We start from the raw sequence: 22976 nt of genomic DNA, 5'->3' as shown, positions 1-22976 counted from the left end.
TGTGGCAGGTCAACATGGCGACCCTGAGTGAAAAAGAGGGATCAGCCAAAAGGACGTACTTTAGTATGAACATCAACAGTATGAACAAAGAATGTATCACCTGCCTCATTTGTTCAATGCTGTACATACCAATAAACCAAAAGTCTGTTTTTAATCTAATAAAAATGAACCTGATTCAAAGGACAAACACTATCAGCATCTCCAACAAGCTGAATTCCATGATCTTGCCGTAAACGGAGCACATCATGCCTTGCTCCCGATGCTCTTGTAGAGAACCATTGAAACCACCATGGCAGCGATCTGTAAGGACAATAGGCCATCAACAGGTCATTTAAATACAAGTAATACTGCAAAGATTAATAAACAGTACTGTAAAAACACACCCACATTTGATGTGCCTTGTACTTAAAAAAAACCCAAAAAGCTGTAAAAAAATATGCATGATTTAATGGAAATAAGAACGTTTACTCAATTTTGATGGTTTAAAAACCAACTTCATTTTAGATTATAAAACAATATCATTTATCAGAAACTTGGTAGCTGGTCTGCTCTGTATCAGCCTGATTCCATCAGATATCATAAGCTAACTAAGAGCTCCTTAAGTTAAAGAGAGGTAGCAAGTGGACATAACTAAATGCAGTTGCAGTGTTTTAGAGTGTACAAACAGCGACTGTCTTTTTGTGGGAAATGCAACAATTCCGGGTGTGGAGAGGAAATATTTCTACTGAAAACTGTTCAGTTGATTTTTATAGTGTTCATATTTAATATTAAACAAAATAATGACCTATCTTGGTATCTGCTACACATTTTTGAAACATTATTGTTTATATTTTCAAATAATAAGTCAAACTAACACCCATATGGTTGATATATAGTAATCTGCAAATGTGTAAGGCAGGCTAAAAAAAATTGTTGGGTGAATTCTTTTATACACATCACTAAATCAAAATAAAATTAAATTAGTGATATTAATGATATCAATGAAAAGAATGAAATTTCTAAACATTCCTATTTGTCCAATTTCATTCAAGCAAATAATCTGTTATCAAGTACATGACAACAGAAAGGCGTTGAACAATAGCTAACAAAAGGTTTATAAAAACCTGACCAAAATAACAATAATACGATTTTCTTAAAATTCCCAAGACCACTTTTTTTTTTTTTTTAAGATAAAGACATCAAAACATTTATATATCATATGAACACTTTTTCATAAATGCTATACATTTAGCTACTATTATTTTTCAGTCTACAAGAATGGTTAGGAACTTTGATGTTGCATAAAATATTTGCACAACACCGTACGTCGACATAACAGGTCGCCATCTTATTTGCAGTGGTGGGCACAGATAACCAAAAAATTAACTTCGATAACAGATAATAAGATAACTGAAAAGTTATCTTTGATAAAGATAAACCGATAAACCACCCAAAAATGTATCAGAAGTTACAGATAATCGATAACCGATAAATTCCGGTGTTGTCTATGTGACATTTGCAGTTACTACACAGCTGAAATTGATTTTTAAACACAAAAGCGGTAAAAGACCTAAAGAATAAACAAGAATGTTTGACCATGCTGCCCCCTGCAGGAAGCAGCACAGACAAATCCTGAGAGCACCCACGAAATCAACTCTTTACTAATCATAATCATTTTTCTTTCAACATTCTGCCCCTGCTGGAAGCCCTTGTTTGCAACAGCGCTCTCACCACAGAGACACACCGAAAGCAGCCATAAGGCCAGCTCCCTATCAATTTCAACACTCCGGTCAGGCGGAGGTCTTGAAAAATAAAGTCATACTAACTTATGGTTTTTTGAAAATACTGATAGAATAACTCCATTAATGGCAATTCTGTCATTTGTACAAAATATAACATATATCTTTTAATGTTGAATAAGGCACTAATTCTGAGGTTTTGTAACAAACACAGAACGCAAAGCATTCTGGGTAAAAGTGCTAAACAGTGATTGGTTCAGTAATCCATTATGTAAACCAACACGTTAATGTGACGTGTGTTGGTTTAAAGATAAATGTGCTTTTGTAAAATATTCCATTTTTATTTGTAAAAACAGGCATTTTTACGGAGCCCTGGAAGTGTCATCGCAATTGCATGTTTTAAAACTTTTATGATGTTGTAAAATGTGCACTCAATATTAGTAAGTAAGTAAGTAAATTTATTTATATAGTGCCTTTCACAGACATAAGGCCATGTACACACGTTGTCGGGTATTTGTAAAACCGAATATCTTACCCTTTCAGTTTGGGGACAAAAACTTCATCCACACTACGTCCTTTAAAAAAAAATCCATCCACATCGAACTGTATAAATGTGTTGTAATTAGTCTGCCAAACCTCTGGGTGGCGGTACTGATTAGAATTCTATCCAATCAGGAGCCTTATTCTCTTTGTCACTTCCACAAAAACTAAAAACATGGCGCCAACCTCGTCCGTGTGGACCGATGAGGAGTCGGAATTACTTCTAACCGTACTTTTAAAATACAAAGTTAACAAATATATGCACAGAAAAAGCTCCTGGACAATGGACAATACCAACACTGAGAGCAGCCATGTACCCAGACGTTTAATACTGCCATGAACACTCCTGGCCAGTAGATGGCAGTAGCGGCCTTGAAAAAATGTCAAACAAAATTCCAGATAATCTGTGTCTGCTACATTTAAGATGCGTGGAATTTAACAAACGCAAATACACCAACGTCTATAAACCCAGAGAATATATTCACGAGAGTTTTAGGCACTAGAGTTTAATGCTGTTATCTGTGGACCCTGAACAGCGTGTCTGAAATGCATTTGTCCTGTCGTGAACGTCTGAGATTACCTTATGCTACCCATAATGCATTGCTGCCTGGCACAGCATGTGCTCACAAATCCTTAAAAATTAGCACATTACTTTAAAACGAAAACATATATCTGATATTTTCACTTTATAAACTTCAGACATGACAATCATTTTAAATAGCTTGTCTAAAATGAGTGGTTAAAATTTGAACCATAAGTTAAACATGTATGCCTCTGGATGACTTGGTGACATTGCAATTATATTAATATGGTGTTAAAGGAAATGACTTTTTTTTTTTGGTCACCAGTTCTCCTTTACTTACAGACGATAGAGTGGTTTCTGTTTGCAGAGGGTAGAACAACATGCCTATTAGGAAACTTTTAACAGGTAGGTCTCAACAGCTTTAACAGTTTTAAAAATGTTTTTCACTGTTCAGCTTAGTTTAGTACGTTATTGCTCTAAAAGTTATCAGACGGTAATTCATCTGGAAGATAATTAGTCCGATGATGGTTTTTAAATTTATCTAAAAAGATAATCTGATAATGAAAACATTATCTTTGATAATTATCTGTTATCGGATTATCGGAAGTGTGCCCGCCACTGCTTATTTGTACCTCAAGAGCTGCGATTCCTAGCGCCACGCCTGCGATGATTGAAACATTGTCCTCTATCAGTTGCAGCAGTTTGCTAAAACAACCGTCAACATTCTGGAAGACAAATGCCAAAATGTTACCAAGAGTCAACAAATTATACAGCAACTCATATTTGGGACAATGACAGTAACTCTTACCGATAACTCTGCTGCATTTTCATCACACACCCCCACGGTGATGGTTTCATTGCAGCATGGGGCTGGATAGATTTGTCCATTGTCTCTGTTAAAGGGGGAGCCTGTAAAATCGGAGTAGTTCTTGTATCCACAGCATTTAAGCTGGAAGAAAAGCACAAATACGAGGTCTATTAGAAAAGAAACAGACTGTTTTATTTAAAAAAAAAAAAACTATATGGATTTGATTCATATGTTTTTACGTGAGCCAAGCTGCTCAGTGTTGATAACCATTTGTAAAATCCAGGTGGCTTTTGGTGGCTTTCAGTTGAGTGAGTATCTGAGAAATTGTTTAACAGCAGGGCATGTTCCAACTTGTCCTTAAGACTTCCAACGGAGGTGTTTTTCCTGTGGCGGGCACGCCGCGCCGGCTGCGAGCCGACGCGCCAATCCGTCCGCACGTCTTTCATTAAAAAAATCTCCTTTAACAGTGGAATGTGCGGATAAACTGCTGATTCGGACCTCTTCTGAAAGTTCTCTGTTCTCTCACGACGTCCTGGGTCAACAGAGGCTTAAATTTGGAGGTTTTCAGCTTGAAACAGGATGACGACGTCGCCTCAGAGCGCTGCGCGACGTCCCGCTCCGTGGGAAGTCCTTAAACCGATAGAAACACTCCAAAATCTCTCATCAGCCTTAAAATTTTCACAGAAAACCAGCTGAATTTCTCGAATGGTGTCCACTCGGATGTGCCTCACAGTTTTTGAACAAATTTTGATCAAGCACAGCACCAGTCTCTCAGCAACTTCTCAGACAAAGGAATTCCGACGAGGGGGCTGGACCACTCCTTCCACAAGGCGTGCTCACAGGCGAATGACGTCACCGACAGGTGTGAAAAAACTCTCGCATGCCCACGAGGGTTCAAGCTTGGCTGATGCAATCACACGTGATTCAAATCCATATGGTTTTTGAAAAAAATAAAAATGTCGGATACTTTTCTCACAGACCTTGTAAATAGAAATTCTAAAATAGCATTATGCATTATGCTGGAAGTGAATTTCTCTTTTATCAAGCAAAGATCTTCTACATTCATTTTAAAAATGGCAACTCAACTTGAAAGTTCATAGGTGCAAGAAGTCAAATATTGGTTGAGCATTAACAGCCAATCGCCTACGAGAGAAAACACACCTCAGCCATTGTGTTGTTCCACAGAGAGGTAAAGCCTTCGACTTTTCCATAGTCCTTCCTGATGACCTTTTGAACTTCATCTTCCAGCGAGTTAAAGATCTCATTAGCCTGAAGAGGACAACAGTGTATCATCAGCGTACATTAGAACACAGCTTCTGTGGTTTTGAGTTGGTCAGACCACTGACGATTGCTGCCAAAAAGGTTCCATCACTTACCACACTCTGAAAGACAATCAGCACCACACCAATCGCAACCTCAGCAAGGAAGATGAGCAACACGAGGACAAAGAACTGCAGGGAGAGGAAGCATTGAAGGGGAACAATATAATGTTTGCGCTGTAACATTTTACACACAGTGTCCATGAAATAAAGATGAAGAACAAACACAATCTGACAAGTTCAAATATTTTGGGGGTCATGCCAAGTACCTATTAAAGACAGGAATAAGGATTTATTACTTCAGTGTCAATGGGGGATTTTTGCCTACCAACAGGTTCTAAATATGTTTAAACATTTAGAACCTACAGTATAACAACTAAAATGTTGTATAAGATGGCTTCTTTTATGAAGTTTCCCCTGCACTGTAGTGTGTAGACAATTTTTTAATATCAAAAAAATTGTTAAAATTTTCTTTCATCACAAGTAGGCTCTCGGGTCTTCAAAAATAGCCAATAGCCGACAGTTAATTCAAAATGCGCTTGCTAAGACTTCATGTGACGGCTTGCTGTATTCTAATTATATTATAATTTGATTTTAATTTAATTTAATCATTTTGTTTATTTATTTGTCTACTCCCCCTCTAGCTGCCACCTTATCGTGGTGGGGGAGTTTGCGTACCCGGATGATCCTAGGAGCTATGTTGTCGGGGGCTTTGTGCTCCCTGTAGGGTCTCCCAAGGCAAACAGGTCCTAGGTGACGGGTCAGACTAAGGGCAGTTCAGAACCTCCATGACCAGTAAAAGATCAAGGACCGAGACGTCGCCTGGTATGGCGGAGCCGGGATCCCACCCTGGAGCCAGGCCTGGGGTTGGGGCTCGCGTGCGAATGCCTGGTGGTCGGGCCTTAGCCCATGGGGCCGGGCCGGGCTCAGCCCAAAAGAGTGACGTGGGCCCGCCCTCCTGTGGGTTCACCACCTGCAGAGGGGGCCATGGGGGTCGGGTGCAGAGAGGATTGGGTGGCGGTCGAGGGCGGGTGGCCCGGCGGCCCGGTCCATGCTCACAGCCCCTGGCTGTTGGGACGTGGAATGTCACCTCGCTAGGGGGGAAGGAGCCTGAGCTTGTGCGGGAGGTTGAGAGATACCGACTAGAGATAGTCGGGCTCACCTCCACGCACAGCTTGGGCTCTGGTACCCCTGGAGAGGGGCTGGACGCTTCATTTTTCTGGCGTCACCCACGGGGAGAGGTGGAGAGCTGGGGTCGCATTGCTTATTGCTCCCCAGCTCAGTCGCCAAGTGTTGGAGTTCACTCCGGTGAACGAGAGGGTCGCGTCCCTACGCCTTCGGGTTGGGGACAGGTCTCTCACCGTTGTCTCAGCCTACGGGTCAAGCAGCAGTGCAGAGTACACGACCTTCCTGGAGTCCCTGGGAGGGGTACCAGATAGCGCTCCGACTGGGGACTCCATTGTTTTCCTGGGGGATTTCAACGCCCACATGGGCGGCGACAGTGAGACCTGGAGGGGGGTGATCGGGAAGCACGGCCTCCCCGATTTGAACCCGAGTGGTGTTCAGTTGTTGGACTTCTGTGCTAGTCACAGTTTGTCCATCACGAACACCATGTTTGAGCACAAGGGTGTCCATAAGTGCACGTGGCACCAGGACACCCTGAGCCGGAGGTCGATGATCGACTTTGTAGTTGTATCATCTGACCTTCAGCCACGTGTCTCAGACACCCGAGTGAAGAGAGGGGCAGAGCTGTCGACTGATCACCACCTGGGGGTGAGTTGGATCCGCTGGGAGGGTAGGAAACCGGTCAGACCTGGCAGGCCCAAACGTATCATGAGGGTCTGCTGGGAACGACTGGCGGAACCCTCTGTCAGCGAGGTCTTCAACTCCCACCTCCGGGAGAGTTTCTCCCAGATCCCGGGGGAGGTTGGAGACATGGAGTCCGAGTGGACCATGTTCTCCACCTCCATTGTCGATGCGGCTGCTCATAGCTGTGGTCGCAAGGTCTCTGGTGCCTGTCGCGGCGGCAATCCCCGAACCCGGTGGTGGACACCGGAAGTAAGGGATGCCGTCAAGCTGAAGAAGGAGTCCTACTTATCTTTGTTGGCAGGTGGGACCCCAGAGGCAGCTGACAGGTACCAGCAGGCCAAGCATGCCGCAGCCCGTGCGGTCGCAGAGGCAAAAACTCGGGTCTGGGAGGAGTTCGGGGAGGCTATGGAGGAGGACTATCGGTCGGCCTCGAAGAGATTCTGGATCTCCTCAATCCCATCGTCACGTCTTCCGAAGAGGATGCAGAGACTGGGGACTCAGAGGCGGACTCATCCATTACCCAGGCCGAAGTCACCGAGGTGGTTAGAAAGCTCCTCGGTGGCAAGGCTCCTGGGGTGGATGAAATCCGTCCTGAGTACCTTAAGTCTCTGGATGTTGTGGGACTGTCTTGGCTGATACGCCTCTGCAACATTGCGTGACGATCGGGGACAGTGTCTCTGGATTGGCAGACCGGGGTGGTGGTCCCTCTGTTTAAGAAGGGGGACCGGAGGGTGTGTTCCAACTATAGGGGGATAACACTCCTCAGCCTCCTCGGTAAGGTCTATTCCAGAGTACTGGAGAGGACAATTCGACCAATGGTTGAACCTCGGATTCAGGAGGAGAAGTGTGGTTTTCGTCCTGGTTGTGGCACACTGGACCAGCTCTACACGCTCCATCAGGTGCTCGAGGGTTCATGGGAGTTTGCCCAACCAGTCCACATGTGTTTTGTAGATTTGGAGAAGGTGTTTGACCGTGTCCCTTGGGGCACCCTGTGGGGAGTGCTCCGGGAGTACGGGGTCCTTTGCTAAGGGCTATCCGGTCCCTGTACGACCGCAGCAGGAGCTTGGTTCACATTACCCGTAGTAAGTCAAACCTGTTTCCAGTGCATGCTGGCCTCCACCAGGGCTGCCCTTTGTCACCGGTTCTGTTCATTATTTTTATGGACAGAATTTCTAGGCGCAGCCAGGGCATAGAGGGGGTCTGGTTTGGGAACCACAGAATCTCGTCTCTGCTGTTTGCGGACGATGTGGTTCTGTTGGCTTCGTCAAATCAGGACCTTCAGCGTGCACTGGGGTGGTTTGCAGCCAAGTGTGAAGTGTCCGGGATGAAAATCAGCACCTCCAAATCCGAGGCCATGGTTCTTGACCGGAAAAAGGTGCTTTGCCCTCTTAAGGTTGGTGGAGTGTCCTTGCCTCAAGTGGAGGAGTTTAAGTATCTCGGGGTCTTGTTCACGAGTGAGGGACGGATTGAGCGTGAGATCGATAGACGGATCGGTGCAGCATCTGCAGTGATGCGGTCACTGTATCGGACCATCGTGGTGAAGAGAGAGCTGAGTAGGGGGGCAAAGCTCTCGATTTACCGATCGATCTACGTTCCAATCCTCACCTATGGTCATGAGATTTGGCTCATGACCGAAAGAACGAGATCACAAGTACAAGCGGCCGAGATGAGTTTCCTCCGCAGGGTGGCTGGTCGCCCCCTTAGAGATAGGGTGAGGAGCTCGGTCACTGGGGAGGAGCTCGGAGTCGAGCCGCTGCTCCTCCACGTCGAAAGGAGTCAGTTGAGGTGGCTCGGGCATCTTTTCCGGATGCCCCCTGGACGCCTCGCTGGAGAGGTGTTCCGGGCACGTGCCACTGGGAGGAGGCCCCGGGGAAGACCCAGGACATGCTGGAGGGACTACATCTCTCGGCTGGCTTGGGAACGCCTTGGGGTTCCCCCGGAGGAGCTGGGGGAGGTGTGTGTGGATCGGGAGGTCTGGGCGGCTTTGTTTGAGCTGCTGCCCCCGCGACCCGACTCCGGATAAAGCGGAAGAAAATGGATGGATGAATGGATATTTGTCTACTCTTGGCGCTTGGGCCACTTTTGACTAAACTTGCTTGCATCTATATTGGTCGACCCATCAATTTCCCTTAAGGGGTGTGTTTTGACAACGATCAAAGTCATTGGGGTCAAGGTCAAAATTTAGCTTTTCCTGTCTATTTACCCTTCTCCAAGTCCTTTGGCTGAGTTCCACCAAACTTGATATGTGAATGACAGTCAACTCCAGAATTGCCTTTAAAGGGTTTCTTTTTTTGGCAAAGGGCGGGATCACTGTGGTCAAACATCAGAACACCATACCAGTTATTGTCTTCATGCCCACAGGCAGTGGTGGGCACAACTAACCAAAACGTTAGCTTCGATAACAGCTAATCAGCTAACTGAAAAGTTATCTTTTATGAAGCTAACCCGATAAACCAAAATTATCTAAAACTACAGCTAACCGATAACTTCCAATATTGTCTCCGGTACACTTGCAACTACTAACAAGCTGATTTTGAGTTTTAACACCATGATCGCTTCTGGTAGCATCAAAGGCCACCACAAACCCAAACAATGAGTCAGCACTTTTGTATTTGTGCACCCTGCCCACTGCTGGAAGCTCCTGTTTACTACATATTTTGCAGCAGCAAAGCAGTTGAGAGGAACTAAGCTCAACTCTACACACACAAAAAACAAGACATTATTCCTTGACAGTGCCGCCGTGAGGCAGAGGTCTTGGAAAATACAGCAGTTTTGACTTATGGTTTTGATTTATAAATTAAATTAATCCGGATAGAATATCTCCATTAATGTCAATTCTGTCTTTTGTACAATGTAAAAAAAAACAAAACATCTTTTAATTTTAAATAATGCACTAATTTTGATGTTTTGTAATAACAAACACAGACAGATGCCAAAGGGATTATGGGTAAATGAGCCTCTGCTAACACTGATTGTTTGACTCATTCATTCTATGTAAAAACCAACACGTTAATGTGAGGTATGTGTTGGTGTTTACATATAAATGTGCTTTTGTAAAATATGCCTTTTTTCCCATTTGTAAAAAAAAAAAAAGCCATTTACAAAAGCCAAAAAGTCAAGTTGTGATTAGACAACTGTCTGATATAACCAGGGTCAAAATAAATAGAACGTTGCCATCTGCTGGCGTCCAGACGTTTAGACCCTAACCCACAATCCTTTGTGTGCCAGAGAGTTGGGTTTAAACAGCACAGAGAGAAAACACAACGACAATTGTAAATGAACATTATACAACTAAAATGTACATTTTTATTCTTTTTTATCAACTGCAGCAAGAGACTGCAACAACTCCCTGGCGTGCAAAGGATTATGAGATATCTTAGATAACTTTGGACGAATACTACCATGAACACTACTGGCCAGTAGATGGCAGTAGAGACTGTAAAAACTTGCCAAAAAATATTCCAAATAATCTGTGTCTGCTACATTTAAGATGTGTGGAATTTAATAAACGCAAACTGAATTTCAGACATCTTATATATATTACTCTGGAACAAAGATGACAGACAGTGTTTGACATAAGCAGGACTCTAAAGAGCAAACAGGAAGCGATTGCAACTCACAATGATTTCAATTGAAAATAATGGAGAAGCAACCTGGGCTTCTTCTGGCATTTTTACATAAAACAAACACAATAACAATATAGCCCAGAGAATATATTCACAAGACGTTTGGGCACAATATACAAAGGGTTTAATGCTGCTGTCCATGTGGAGCCTAATTAGAGCATCTCAAACGCATTTCTTCTGTTGTGAATGTACTGAGATTACCCATAATGCACCTGGACACAGCATGTCCACACTAAACCCTTCAAAATTAGTGCATTACTTTAAAACTAAAACATATCTGATATTTTCACTTTATAAAACTTCAGACGTGACGTTAATTTAAATAACCTGTCAGAAATTAGTTTGGTTTAAATTTGAACCATAAGTTAAAACTGTATGCCTCTGGATGACTTGGGTGATATCGCCAGTGAATCAGTATGGGATTAAAAAGAAAAAAAAAAATCTTTTTTGTCTTTTTTCTTTCTTTTCTGCAACCAGTTCTCCTTTACCTGCAGAGGATAGAGTGGTTTCTTCTAGAACCAGCGCTTTTCTGTTTGCAGAGGATAGAACTGTACAGCTACTACAAAACATTTAACAGGTAGGTCCTCAAATCTTGGATTTCAGACTTTATAAATGTTTGTAACTGTTAAGCTCTGTTCACCACGCCTGCAAAAATTATCGGACCAAAATTTATTGGAAGATAGTCCGCTGATGGTTTTCATAGTTACCTGAAAAGCTAATCCGATAATGAAAACATTAGCTTTGATAACACTATGTAACAAATTTTTATTTTTGTTTTGTTCCTGGGTACACAGTGTGTTTTCCTAACCTGTTATGCCTTAAATAAATAGAAAATAGCTGTTAGTCCACAGAAACTTTGCTTCTGTGATCAGGACATTGATATTTTGAAATTTGTCTGTTTTCAAGAATATTCTCAATTCACCTTCACTACTACTGAGTAGTCTTCTAGAATATTCTTTAACTGCTAGAACCGTCCAGAATTTTCTAGAAGTTTCCAGAATTATCTAGAAATTTCAAGAAACTTTTAGAACTTTCTAGAACGTAAAAATAAATAAATAAATAAAATCAAAGTTTGTGCTGAATGTAGTCATTTTTCCATAGACTTTAGACATAAGCAGTTGAAATATAACACTTAGAAGCCAGGAACAAAAATTGTGTTACATAGTGATAATTAGCAGATTAGCGGAACTGTGCCCACCACTGACCAGGGGTGCTACTACTTTTCAGAAATAAAGTTCAGAGATTAAAGTTTTCAAGAAATTACTGGATTCCCAGGTTTGAGACACAGAAGTATTAATACTGGATATTTTTATGCCAACATGGAGCATTTCCCTTTTACCAGATTGTTAAAATGAAAGAGCTGATGCATCCTGTGCACTTTACACACCACAACATAAATCAACACGTAAATGCACATATGACTGTCGATGTGTCTTTGACTACGCAGGACTTCATTATGCAGCCATTCATACCAATCAATCACAAATATTTGATGATCAATATATATTTTAGATCATCTACTAAGCCTTTTTGGTTAGTGAGACATACAAAAAAACAAATACATGGACACACACACACACACACGCCAGTGAAACCAACACCATGCTTTGCTGCTTCACCGGTCTGCAGGGGTTATAAACAGCAAAACATGGATGATGCTAACATTAGCAGTAATCACAGGTGATGATGGGTGTTTTTTTAAAACATCAATATTCAAATGTGCCACGTTTATGTAACAATATCCAGAATAGCTCAGAGTAATATACACCAAACCCGGAAATTCTATAAATTCATGAAAACTTTTGTCTTTGACACGATAACTGCTTAGTCAAAATTAATTAAGTCATCTAACTTTCAAAGTTTTTTTTTTCGTGCACTTCATAAATGTTTAACTGAATCCTAAATTGTCAAAACCATCTACAACGTTGCGCTCATTCACTCACCGTCAGTAGCATACACCTGCTCTCCTTTATGGCGCCGCAGCAGCCCAGGAAGCCAATGAACAGCAGGAAAGCACCCAAACCGATGAGCACGTAGCTGACGTAGATCACCTGAGAAAAGTCAACTGAAGCTGTCTCCACGTCCTCCATCAAGCCCAACAAAGAATCGCTGTCCACCTTCGCCCACACGCCCACACCCAGGATGACTGCACCTGCAAGCTGCACAGCCAGAACACAGTGAGGAATTTCGTACAAATGAAACAAAAGCCCCAAATCATTTTCCTGCTTTTGGCCAAACTTACAAAGATGCAGCCATTGAAGACAAACATCATACATTTGAGGAAGCTGTTGCAACACATGGTGGCTGATGGTTGTCACTTGCACTGTGGAGAACATGAAGCCAATAAACAATAAAAGGTCAGTTCAGGAAAACCAACTGTGGCACTTCTGCAGTAGTAAAATAATAATAAAATAGTAAAATCAACGTTGTGGACTGAATTACATCACACGCAGACACATGAGCACTAAGGAAGTCAAACAGCATTTAGTCACATTAACCGCGCTGCCTGGAAGGAAAGACGAGATGGTTTAACAGGTTATAGAGTTTGAAGGTTTCAGTTGGAGTGTCAACAGAGGTGCTGTGTGTTTAGTCTGAGTTCCTTCCCTCTGAATCACGATGCACAGAAAAAAAAATATTTTAAGTTTTGTTGTCTGCTCCCCACAGACAGCGAATTTTTTTAACCAACATATACTCCGCTACATTACAAACCTAATTCGATTTCAGTGTCAAATTATTCAACATCCAAAACATTCCTATTCCACATTGTGTTTAGTTTCTCAAGTGAAAGAGCTTTGCTAAGGAGCCACTGAAGGAGGAGGACTGCATTTCTATAGTGCTTTTCCATCTGGCACATACTCAAAGTGCTTTACACCGATGCCTCACATTTACTTTTCCCAACCTACATGCTGGCAGGTGAGCTCCTGATCTGCAGAGCTACTTGCATCACAAAGTCTTTCCACTGATTTCATCAGGTTCAAAGGTCAAGACAACCCCCCACCCTGCCCCAAACAGGAGTTTAGTGTCATTTTGCGAAGAAACATTCATTAGAGCAAATATAAACCTACAGTGATTCGTTTAACCCAAAAAAACTGTTCTCTCGCCTCAGTGGTTGCTAAGATACAGTGATGGGTGATGAAATTGAGATAAAAGGACAAAACAGGAATTTGTGGACATTTTTAGGTAAAAGGATTAATTAGAGCAAATACAAACTTGCAGCTGCTGGGCAATTTAAGTCCAGAATCTGCTGTCTCACCTCAGTGGTAGCAGAGTCAAAGCAGGAGTCTGCATCTTACAGTGGTCAGGTCACAACCCAGGCTGTGCACCCAATGTTTGCACCAACTCATCAAATGTAGCTTATGGAACATGAGTGTTATAGAATAAACATTTTAAGTCATATATACAGTAGTGTTCAGAATAATATAGTGCTATGTGACTAAAAAGATTAATCCAGGTTTTGAGTATATTTCTTATTGTTACATGGGAAACAAGGTACCAGTAGATTCAGTAGATTCTCACAAATCCAACAAGACCAAGCATTCATGATATGCACACTCTTAAGGCTATGAAATTGGGCTGTTAGTAAAAAAACATAGAAAAGGGGGTGTTCACAATAATAGTAGCATCTGCTGTTGACGCTACAAACTCAAAACTATTATGTTCAAACTGCTTTTGCCATTCTGGTTATTCTTCTATCCATTTTGATGGTTGTTTTCCGTTTTCTTCCATGCGTCTGTTTTTTTTGTCCATTTTAAAGCATTGGAGATCATTGTAGATGAACAGCCTATAAGTTTTTGCACCTGCATATAAGTTTTCCCCTCTCCAATCAACTTTTTAATCAAACTACGCTGTTCTTCTGAACAATGTCTTGAACGTCCCATTTTCTTCAGGCTTTCAAAGAGAAAAGCATGTTCAACAGGTGCTGGCTTCATCCTTACATAGGGGACACCTGATTCACACCTGTTTGTTCCACAACGCTGACAAACTCACTGACTGAATGCCACACTACTATTATTGTGAACACCCCCTTTTCTACTTTTTTTTTTTTTTTTTTTTTACTAACAGCCCAATTTCATAGCCTTAAGAGTGTGCATATCATGAATGCTTGGTCTTGTTGGATTTGTGAGAATCTACTGGTACCTTGTTTCCCATGTAACAATAAGAAATATACTCAAAACCTGGATTAATCTTTTTAGTCACATAGCACTATTATTCTGAACACTACTGTATGATTTTTTTAAAGCAATAACCCAAATGTTTAGGGTAGAATATCAGCAAACATCATTGGAGTTGGCTGAAATGACTTATCTGTTTCTTATCCACCATTAACATTTTAAGTAGCACAGAAGAATCATAAAACTGAGATGCACATCATAAAGTTTACGTAAGCTCGTTCTAACTTCCTTGAAACAGCTGGAACAATGATTTCTCTCCCTTTTTTCTTCTTCCCATATTATCCATCACAGAGGGCACCGTTGGCAGCTGAAATGCTGTTTCCAAGATGTAATAAAAAATATCAGCAACAATATTCCATGATGCTATCAGAGTTCAATGAGGCATCAAGAAGATAGAGAGCAGTTACATTTGTTACTGACCACTGAAGTCAGTTAATAATTTATTTATTTACTGCTGTCAGTACAACTCCCCCCCTCCCCAAACACACACAACACTCTTGGCCACACTTGGGTTATGTGGTCCTTAATTACAATAGATTGTTATGCCAGAAATACAAATTGTTTTAAAAGGAGGACATAGGAGCCAACACAGGCCAACAGGTGTATTCAAGACACATACTTAAGTCTGCAGCTAAAAATACTTATTGACACGATTCATCCTAAATAAACAGAGAGGAAAGTACCACTATTTATACAAGACATTGTTCTTGGCTTGCATGTCAATATTGTGCTTTTGAATATTGAAGTGGTGGTGACATGGTTTTCTGTTTCCCATTTCTTCAGCGTGGTAAAACTTTGTAAAAACCTTGTAACCGTTAGAACGGCCTAAGCAGTGGGTCACCTCTTTTGAGTCTGGTCTGCTTGAGGTTTCTTCCTCAACATCATCAGAGGGAGTTTCCTTACCACTGTTACCTGTGTGCTTGCTCAAGGGGGTTGGTAAGGTTAGCCCTTACTGGTGTGAAGCACCTTGAGGCAGTTTTGTTGTGATTTGGTGCTGTATAAATAAAATAAATTGAAGTGAAGTGAAATTAAAGGGTTGTATTCAAGAAAATGCTAACCATAGTTCATGGTTGAACTGTGGGCGCCCTCAGTTAGTGTCACAGTTAAATGTTTGGTTACCCATTTGGTTGACGGTTAATGGTTAGCATGAAGCACGGTTAGGGTCATCTGTGGTTATTATTTGAGATGAACATTTTCTTAGAGATGGCTTGGCTACACTCGAATACAGCATTTCCACATCTCTCAAAACCAAGCTTTTTATGTCGGTGTTACTTTAAATGGAAATGATATGCTGCATGCCACGCCCCTTTTGCCTTGGGAGAGTGGGTACGCTTCCATCTCAGTCGATCTTTAACTATTTCTGATTTCTGTGACTTCACTTAAAGTCCGTTAAGTGGAAGTACTGTACCGGGTTTTTTTTTTCAAACTGGACTTTATTTGAGATGTTTTTGGGTTAATGTTTTTTCACTCTAGGCAAAATTTTATTAACTGCTTGAGCATTGATTTGGAACACAAACAGTCATAGGTTACGCAGCTACACAATATAATTGTATGATCAAACAAGCTAAAAACACTCAAGGTCATTGATGTTTTCAACCTTATAGTTGCTGACAAGTCATGTTGTGATGATTGACATTATGCACAGAGACAGTGTCCCCTCAAGACCGACCAATTGCAGCCTACATTAAGTTTAGTATATCTTGCAAAAAACAAAGCCAGAAACAACAATAATAAAAATAATACCTCTTAATTACACTTCAAACCATTTCTCAAATAAGCCATCTTTTGTCCTAAGCTGGTGCTTTTACTGAGCTAAATCCAAATATTATTCAATTATTTTTTTATTTTTGGCAAAAGTCTAATTTCTGGTCTTTTTTTTAATTAGCAATTGCTAACCCATACAATAAATTACACAAATTATGCTTGATAATGAGCATTCCAAGTTTGAATTCTTGCCTTACTGTATGTCTCTCTAACTATCCTGTAATAAAGGCTGAAAAATACCTAAACTTATTAAAATTGTGGTTTAATGTAGAGGAATATTCTTCCACTTGCAAACACCCATAGTTATAACTTGTCAGAGAATATTATTATTGTTGATGCACATTCAGCATAATATACTAATTACTGGAGGATTCACTTAGATATTGATGTATATATTTTACATTTATGGTTATTTGTATAGTTTCCAATATTTGTATTCAGCTGAATAAAAAAAAAAAAATAGATTTTAAGCTTTGACCTATATATTTTACACTCTCAAACTAGCTTTAAATACCAACGAGAAATTTTCTGAAAAACTTGGTGGGTGGCTTTAAAATAAATAGATAAAACCAGTAAACTACCCGTTTCATTTCAATTACTTTCCATTACTTGTAGCTACTGATTATTGTGTTTCTTGGTCATTTTATTAAAACAGCATGTTGTAATTGAATTATTTAAAGAATGCATTCATTGGAGCCTGCACCACGTTTCTTTGTTTTTTGGAAACTATTGCGATTTTGACTATGTAACTTGTAATGTGATGCTGTCTGGCTTAATCACATTGTTTCTGTAGCCAGAACTACATCCTACAAGTTTAATTTTAGAATGAGCATTTTTAAGTTAACCCACCACAAGTAATTATAAAGATTTCCAAAAGTGAGCTTTCTCATTTGAATAGATACATTAAAAGAGTGAAATCACATGAAAAATACACTTAAAAGTCAATTTTTCACCATCAGTTTGTTGATGTCAATTAAACATGAGTATTTACTGGTTTTCACATTAATTACTGACTTTTAAATGGCAAATATGGACGTAGATTTCTAGTTTAATCAACATGTATAAATAACTGGTGGAAAACAACCCCCTTTCAACCTGTTTTTAACATCTTTTCAGTGGAAAAATGCTCACTAGGATCATTCAGAGTTTTCGAGAGTTTTAAACTTACACATTACTGTGTTTGTAATGAAAATGAAGTTCGTACCTGTGCTGAAGTGTCGCACTCGTCTCTCCCCTGAGGTCTGATGAACCAGGAGTGTCTGATCAATAAGGGCGTCACGTGGCCTTTTATCTTCTCATGAAAAAAATGGGGGGGTTGATGTCATTGCTGGTGTCACGGGCCTCCTGGACAAAGTCCTTCCACAAATAGAAACTTTACAACAAGAAGCTTTTACGAGCGGTCTGTGCCAAAAACCCAATAGTGATGGTGAGAAATGATTTCACACTTTTAAGACAAAGTTTTCCACACACAAGAGCAATCAGTGTGCGTATACAGGTTCTGCAATTTTAGTGTCTGCCATCACCATTCATAGAGAAACACTATCATGCGAGTGATTTACATTTTTTTGAGCATAAACACAAAGCTGACGTTTGGTTTACTTTTTAATGAAGAGGGATCAAAAGTATTAGTGATGTCGTACTGCGATTAAACTTCACAGCAGAAAAAATGATCATCAGAATATTTAAAGCGTGTTTAATATGGAATATGTCACATTGTAGAAATACAAATAAACGTTATTCTTTATTATTATGTCTGAGTTTAACAGGGTCATCAAAAACCTGATGTCACAGAGTGCAGTTTAAGGGAACGGAACCATAAATCATCCATAAAACAAACCCGGACATGCCTACAAAAGGTGTAACAGCATGTCAAACATCCGCTGTGACACAGCACCTGACAGGTCCCACTTTCAGGCGCCATTCACAGTGATGTAATACTTTTTTTTTTTTAACCAAGTATGTGACATGTATCAGACCCCCCCCCCCCCCCCCCCACACACACACACAAAGTGTGAACTTTTAAAATCTGTTATTTTCTCTCCTGTCACATTTAGGCCACTTTCATACATCACTGACATGTCCACATTGCTGGCTGAAGTAATATGAATCTAACATTCCTTTTCTTATGATGTGTCTGGTCCAACTATCCTCACAGCAGTTAGCATGGCTGTGTCTACATTAGCATCTGAACGGGCCTGAATCCCTTTTTTCACCCCTGCCATCAGTCTGATTTGTGTGTGTGTGTGTACACACACACTAGTGTGCACAGCAAATTGAATTTTGTTCAAGCAACTGGAATATGACATCGTAGATTTAATCTGTCTGAACAGCCAGACAAGTCTGAGCTGAACTTTCCTGACTAGTGTGAATGCGCCACATTTGACTGTTTCATTAATATGCCACACATTGTAAAATGTCCAAATTTGTTTATTCAGATCTGAGCTGCCCCACGACCCAGTCCTTGATAAGCGGTTGAAGATGAGTGAGTGAGTGAGATCTGAGCAGTATCCAATTTGGTGATGGACTGCTGCATGAGTGGTCTGACTACAACCCCTGGCTAAAATTATGGAATCACCGGCCTCGGAGGATGTTCATTCAGTTGTTTAATTTTGTAGAAAAAAAAAAGCAGATCACAGACATGACGCAAAACTAAAGTCATTTCAAATGGCAACTTTCTGGCTTTAAGAAACACTATAAGGAATCAGGAAAAATAATTGTGGCAGTCAGTAACGGTTACTTTTTTTAGACCAAGCAGAGGGAAAAAATATGGAATCACTCAATTCTGAGGAATAAATTATGGAATCACCCTGTAAATTTTCATCCCCAAAACTAACACCTGTATCAAATCAGATCTGCTCGTTAGTCTGCATCTAAAAAGGAGTGATCACACCTTGGAGAGCTGTTGCACCAAGTGGACTGACATGAATCATGGCTCCAACACGAGAGATGTCAATTGAAACAAAGGAGAGGATTATCAAACTCTTAAAAGAGGGTAAATCATCACGCAATGTTGCAAAAGATGTTGGTTGTTCACAGTCAGCTGTGTCTAAACTCTGGACCAAATACAAACAACATGGGAAGGTTGTTAAAGGCAAACATACTGGTAGACCAAGGAAGACATCAAAGCGTCAAGACAGAAAACTTAAAGCAATATGTCTCAAAAATCAAAAATGCACAACAAAACAAATGAGGAACGAATGGGAGGAAACTGGAGTCAACGTCTGTGACCGAACTGTAAGAAACCGCCTAAAGGAAATGGGATTTACATACAGAAAAGCTAAACGAAAGCCATCATTAACACCTAAACAGAAAAAACAAGGTTACAATGGACTAAGGAAAAGCAATCGTGGACTGTGGATGACTGGATGAAAGTCATATTCAGTGATGAATCTCAAATCTGCATTGGGCAAGGTGATGATGCTGGAACTTTTGTTTGGTGCCGTTCCAATGAGATTTATAAAGATGACTGCCTGAAGAGAACATGTAAATTTCCACAGTCATTGATGATATGGGGCTGCATGTCAGGTAAAGGCACTGGGGATGGCTGTCATTACAGCATCAATAAGTGCACAAGTTTACGTTGATATTTTGGACACTTTTCTTATCCCATCAATTGAAAGGATGTTTGGGGATGATGAAATTATTTTTCAAGATGATAATGCATCTTGCCATAGAGCAAAAACTGTGAAAACATTCCTTGCAAAAAGACACATAGGGTCAATGTCATGGCCTGCAAATAGTCCGGATCTTAATCCAATTGAAAATCTTTGGTGGAAGTTGAAGAAAATGGTCCATGACAAGGCTCCAACCTGCAAAGCTGATCTGGCAACAGCAATCAGAGAAAGTTGGAGCCAGATTGATGAAGAGTACTGTTTGTCACTCATTAAGTCCATGCCTCAGAGACTGCAAGCTGTTATAAAAGCCAGAGGTGGTGCAACAAAATACTAGTGATGTGTTGGAGCGTTCTTTTGTTTTTCATGATTCCATAATTTTTTCCTCAGAATTGAGTGATTCCATATTTTTTCCCTCTGCTTGGTCTAAAAAAGTAACCGTTACTGACTGCCACAATTGTTTTTCTTGATTTCTTATAGTGTTTCTTAAAGCCAGAAAGTTGCCATTTGAAATGACTAGTTTTGTGTCATGACTGTGATCTGCTTTTTTTCTACAAAATTAAACAACTGAATGAACATCCTCAGAGGCCGGTGATTCCATAATTATTGCCAGGGGTTGTAGATACAGGTCCATGGGGGTACAGTTGTAAGCAAAAGTGTGGGCACCCTTAATAATTTTCCTTCATAAATCATTTGTTGTCTGGATCACAAATCTCAGTTAAATATATCATATAGCAGACGAACACTGATATTTCAGAAGTGAAATGAAGTTTATACAATTTACAGAAAGTGTGCAATAATTATTTAAACAAAATTAGGCAGATGCATAAATTTGGGCACCCGTGTCATTTTATTGATTTGAATACATTTAGCAGTCACTTGAGGTATGCTAAAGCACATTTGGACAAGCCAGCTTCATTTTGGAATAAGGTGCTGTGGACTGATGAAACTAAATTTGAGTTATTTGGACATAAAGGGCGGTATGAATGGCTGAAAAAGAACACAGCATTCCAAGAAAAACAATTGCTACCTATAGTACAATTTGGAGGTGGTTCTATCATGTGTGGCCAGTGCAGGTACTGGGAATCCTGTTAAAGTTGAGGGTCACATGGATTCCAGTAAATATCAGCAGATTCTTGAGAACAATGTTCATGAATCAATGACAAAGTTGAAGTTGCGCTGGGGCTGGATCTGTCAACAAGACAACGACCCTAAACACTGCTCAAAATCTACTTCTAGAGGCTGTTATTTCTGCAAAAGGAGGATCTACTAAATATTGACATTTTTTCTGTTGGGGTGCCCAAATTTATGCACCTGCCTAATTTTGTTTAAAGAATTATTGCACACTTTCTGTAAATCCTAGAAACTTCATTTCACTGCGTTTGTCTGCTATATGATATATTTAACTGAAATTGCTGATCCAAAGAAGCAATGATTTATAAAGGCAGATCATCAGGGGTTCCCAAATGTTTACATACAACTATATATACAAAATCAGATATGAACTAGATGTAGAATCCCATATACAAATGCTCCAAATCTCAACAACCTTGAGTTGCTCACCTAACACTGAAATAAAAAATGCTAAATCTGTGTCAGCTCCAAAACCAGATCCAGGTCAGCTTGACCAGTAATGTGAATGCTGTTGAAGTGATTCAGCCTCCTGTGTAGATGTGACTGCTGTGAGAACAGCAAAATCAGATGAAAGACATTTATGCTGCACTGACATTAAGTGCCAAACTGCTATGTGTCTTACTGTGTGTATGCGTGTACAGTTCAGGTGTGTGACTGATCAGAATCAAATCTGACAGTTTTCACAGCAGTAACACTGACAGATGAAACAGGAATCAGATCTATGACCACATACACACAAAAAGACTATGTCCATGTCCCATGCAGGCAAAAAAAAAAAGATTCAGATCATTTCAAGTGGTAATGTGAATGTAGCCACTGTCCCTCCACAAAAATATCAGATCTGTCATGCAAAAAAAAAAAAAAAAAAAGAAGAGAAAGAAAAACAGATAACACGATTCACCCTTACTTTAAATAAGTCGATATTAAATGATTATTAACTGAGCGTAAGGTCTGTACGGGAAAATACCAGACTGAGGTGCAAGTACGAACCTCGCTATGCTCAGTCTGTGCGAAAAACAGAGAGGCCTGATATCCCCGTACAGACTGAGCAAGCGATGTTAATAATTAATTTATCATATGGCTATTACATATAAATACACAAACTTACAGTATCGCCCAAATATGAAAGCTGCTGACTGTTTTGGGCTCATAGTCAGACCTGCTCTCTTCAACTCCATGAAGAACATGCTAACAGATTTTCCGCTCGTTAGCTGGTAAGCTTTCAATCTGTGTGTTTTTTCAGATGCTGTTTAGATATTTATGGCAGACGTTCATGTCTGACTTGGTTTTTCTAATCGTACTTTTAGCTTTCTGGTTTGTAACAAATGTGATACGCGTTCCAGACCGGAAATCATCCAATCAGAGCTCGCGTAGCGTCACAGCCACATAATAAAGAAAATGAAAGAATGAATAATATGATTCAGGTCACTTTAACTGGTAATATGCATACAAGGTTCCAGATCTGTTTCATATGGGACACAAAGATGAAAATGAAGCACTGAGATGGAAACTTAAAATGACCAAAAAAAAAAAGAGAAAAATCAATCAGTTCACTTCCAGACAATGTGAACATCACACAGCGTTTGTGTTCGCTTGCCCACAGAGATGCAACACCACAAACCAATCAATAGAGGGCAGCATGACACAAGTAAATTAATCCCAGTGATGCCATTGAGTTCATTCAAATTTTCACCTGCAACAGGTGCTGCTCACCCACCACTGCACGTACAGGAAGCAGAAACGCGGGGGCGTCGGGCGAAAGGCACAGCTGCTCAATTCAGCTCTTTGGCATCGCAGTGTAACAGTCACTCAAATGATGTGGGAGCGCTGAACACGCCACTCAGCTGAGAAAAACAAAAATAAACAAGCGAGCCGAGCGGCCAAGCTGTGGCAATATTGCAGTAACATATGGTGGAGGACATTTACAGCAGCAGATTTTTGGCAACTCGTAC

General features: G+C 40.5%; 1 protein-coding gene across 1 annotated transcript; it reads right to left on the bottom strand.

The window, feature by feature from the left end:
* Position 1: 1 nt before the first annotated feature.
* Positions 2-22850, bottom strand: tspan34 (tetraspanin 34). Its single transcript, XM_034188110.1, has 9 exons — positions 22718-22850; positions 17484-17570; positions 12586-12666; positions 12287-12502; positions 4966-5040; positions 4751-4858; positions 3590-3730; positions 3414-3506; positions 2-300 (listed from the first exon to the last, which is right to left on the bottom strand). The coding sequence occupies exons 3-9, from the start codon at positions 12640-12642 to the stop codon at positions 244-246; spliced, it is 747 nt and encodes a 248-aa protein (XP_034044001.1). The 5' UTR covers positions 12643-12666; positions 17484-17570; positions 22718-22850; the 3' UTR covers positions 2-243.
* Positions 22851-22976: the final 126 nt, after the last annotated feature.

The sequence above is a fragment of the Thalassophryne amazonica genome, chromosome 15, assembly GCF_902500255.1.
Source record: "Thalassophryne amazonica chromosome 15, fThaAma1.1, whole genome shotgun sequence".
Taxonomy (NCBI): Eukaryota; Metazoa; Chordata; class Actinopteri; order Batrachoidiformes; family Batrachoididae; genus Thalassophryne; species Thalassophryne amazonica.
Note: the sequence above shows the minus strand (reverse complement) of the source record. Positions and strands in the feature narration are given on the sequence as shown.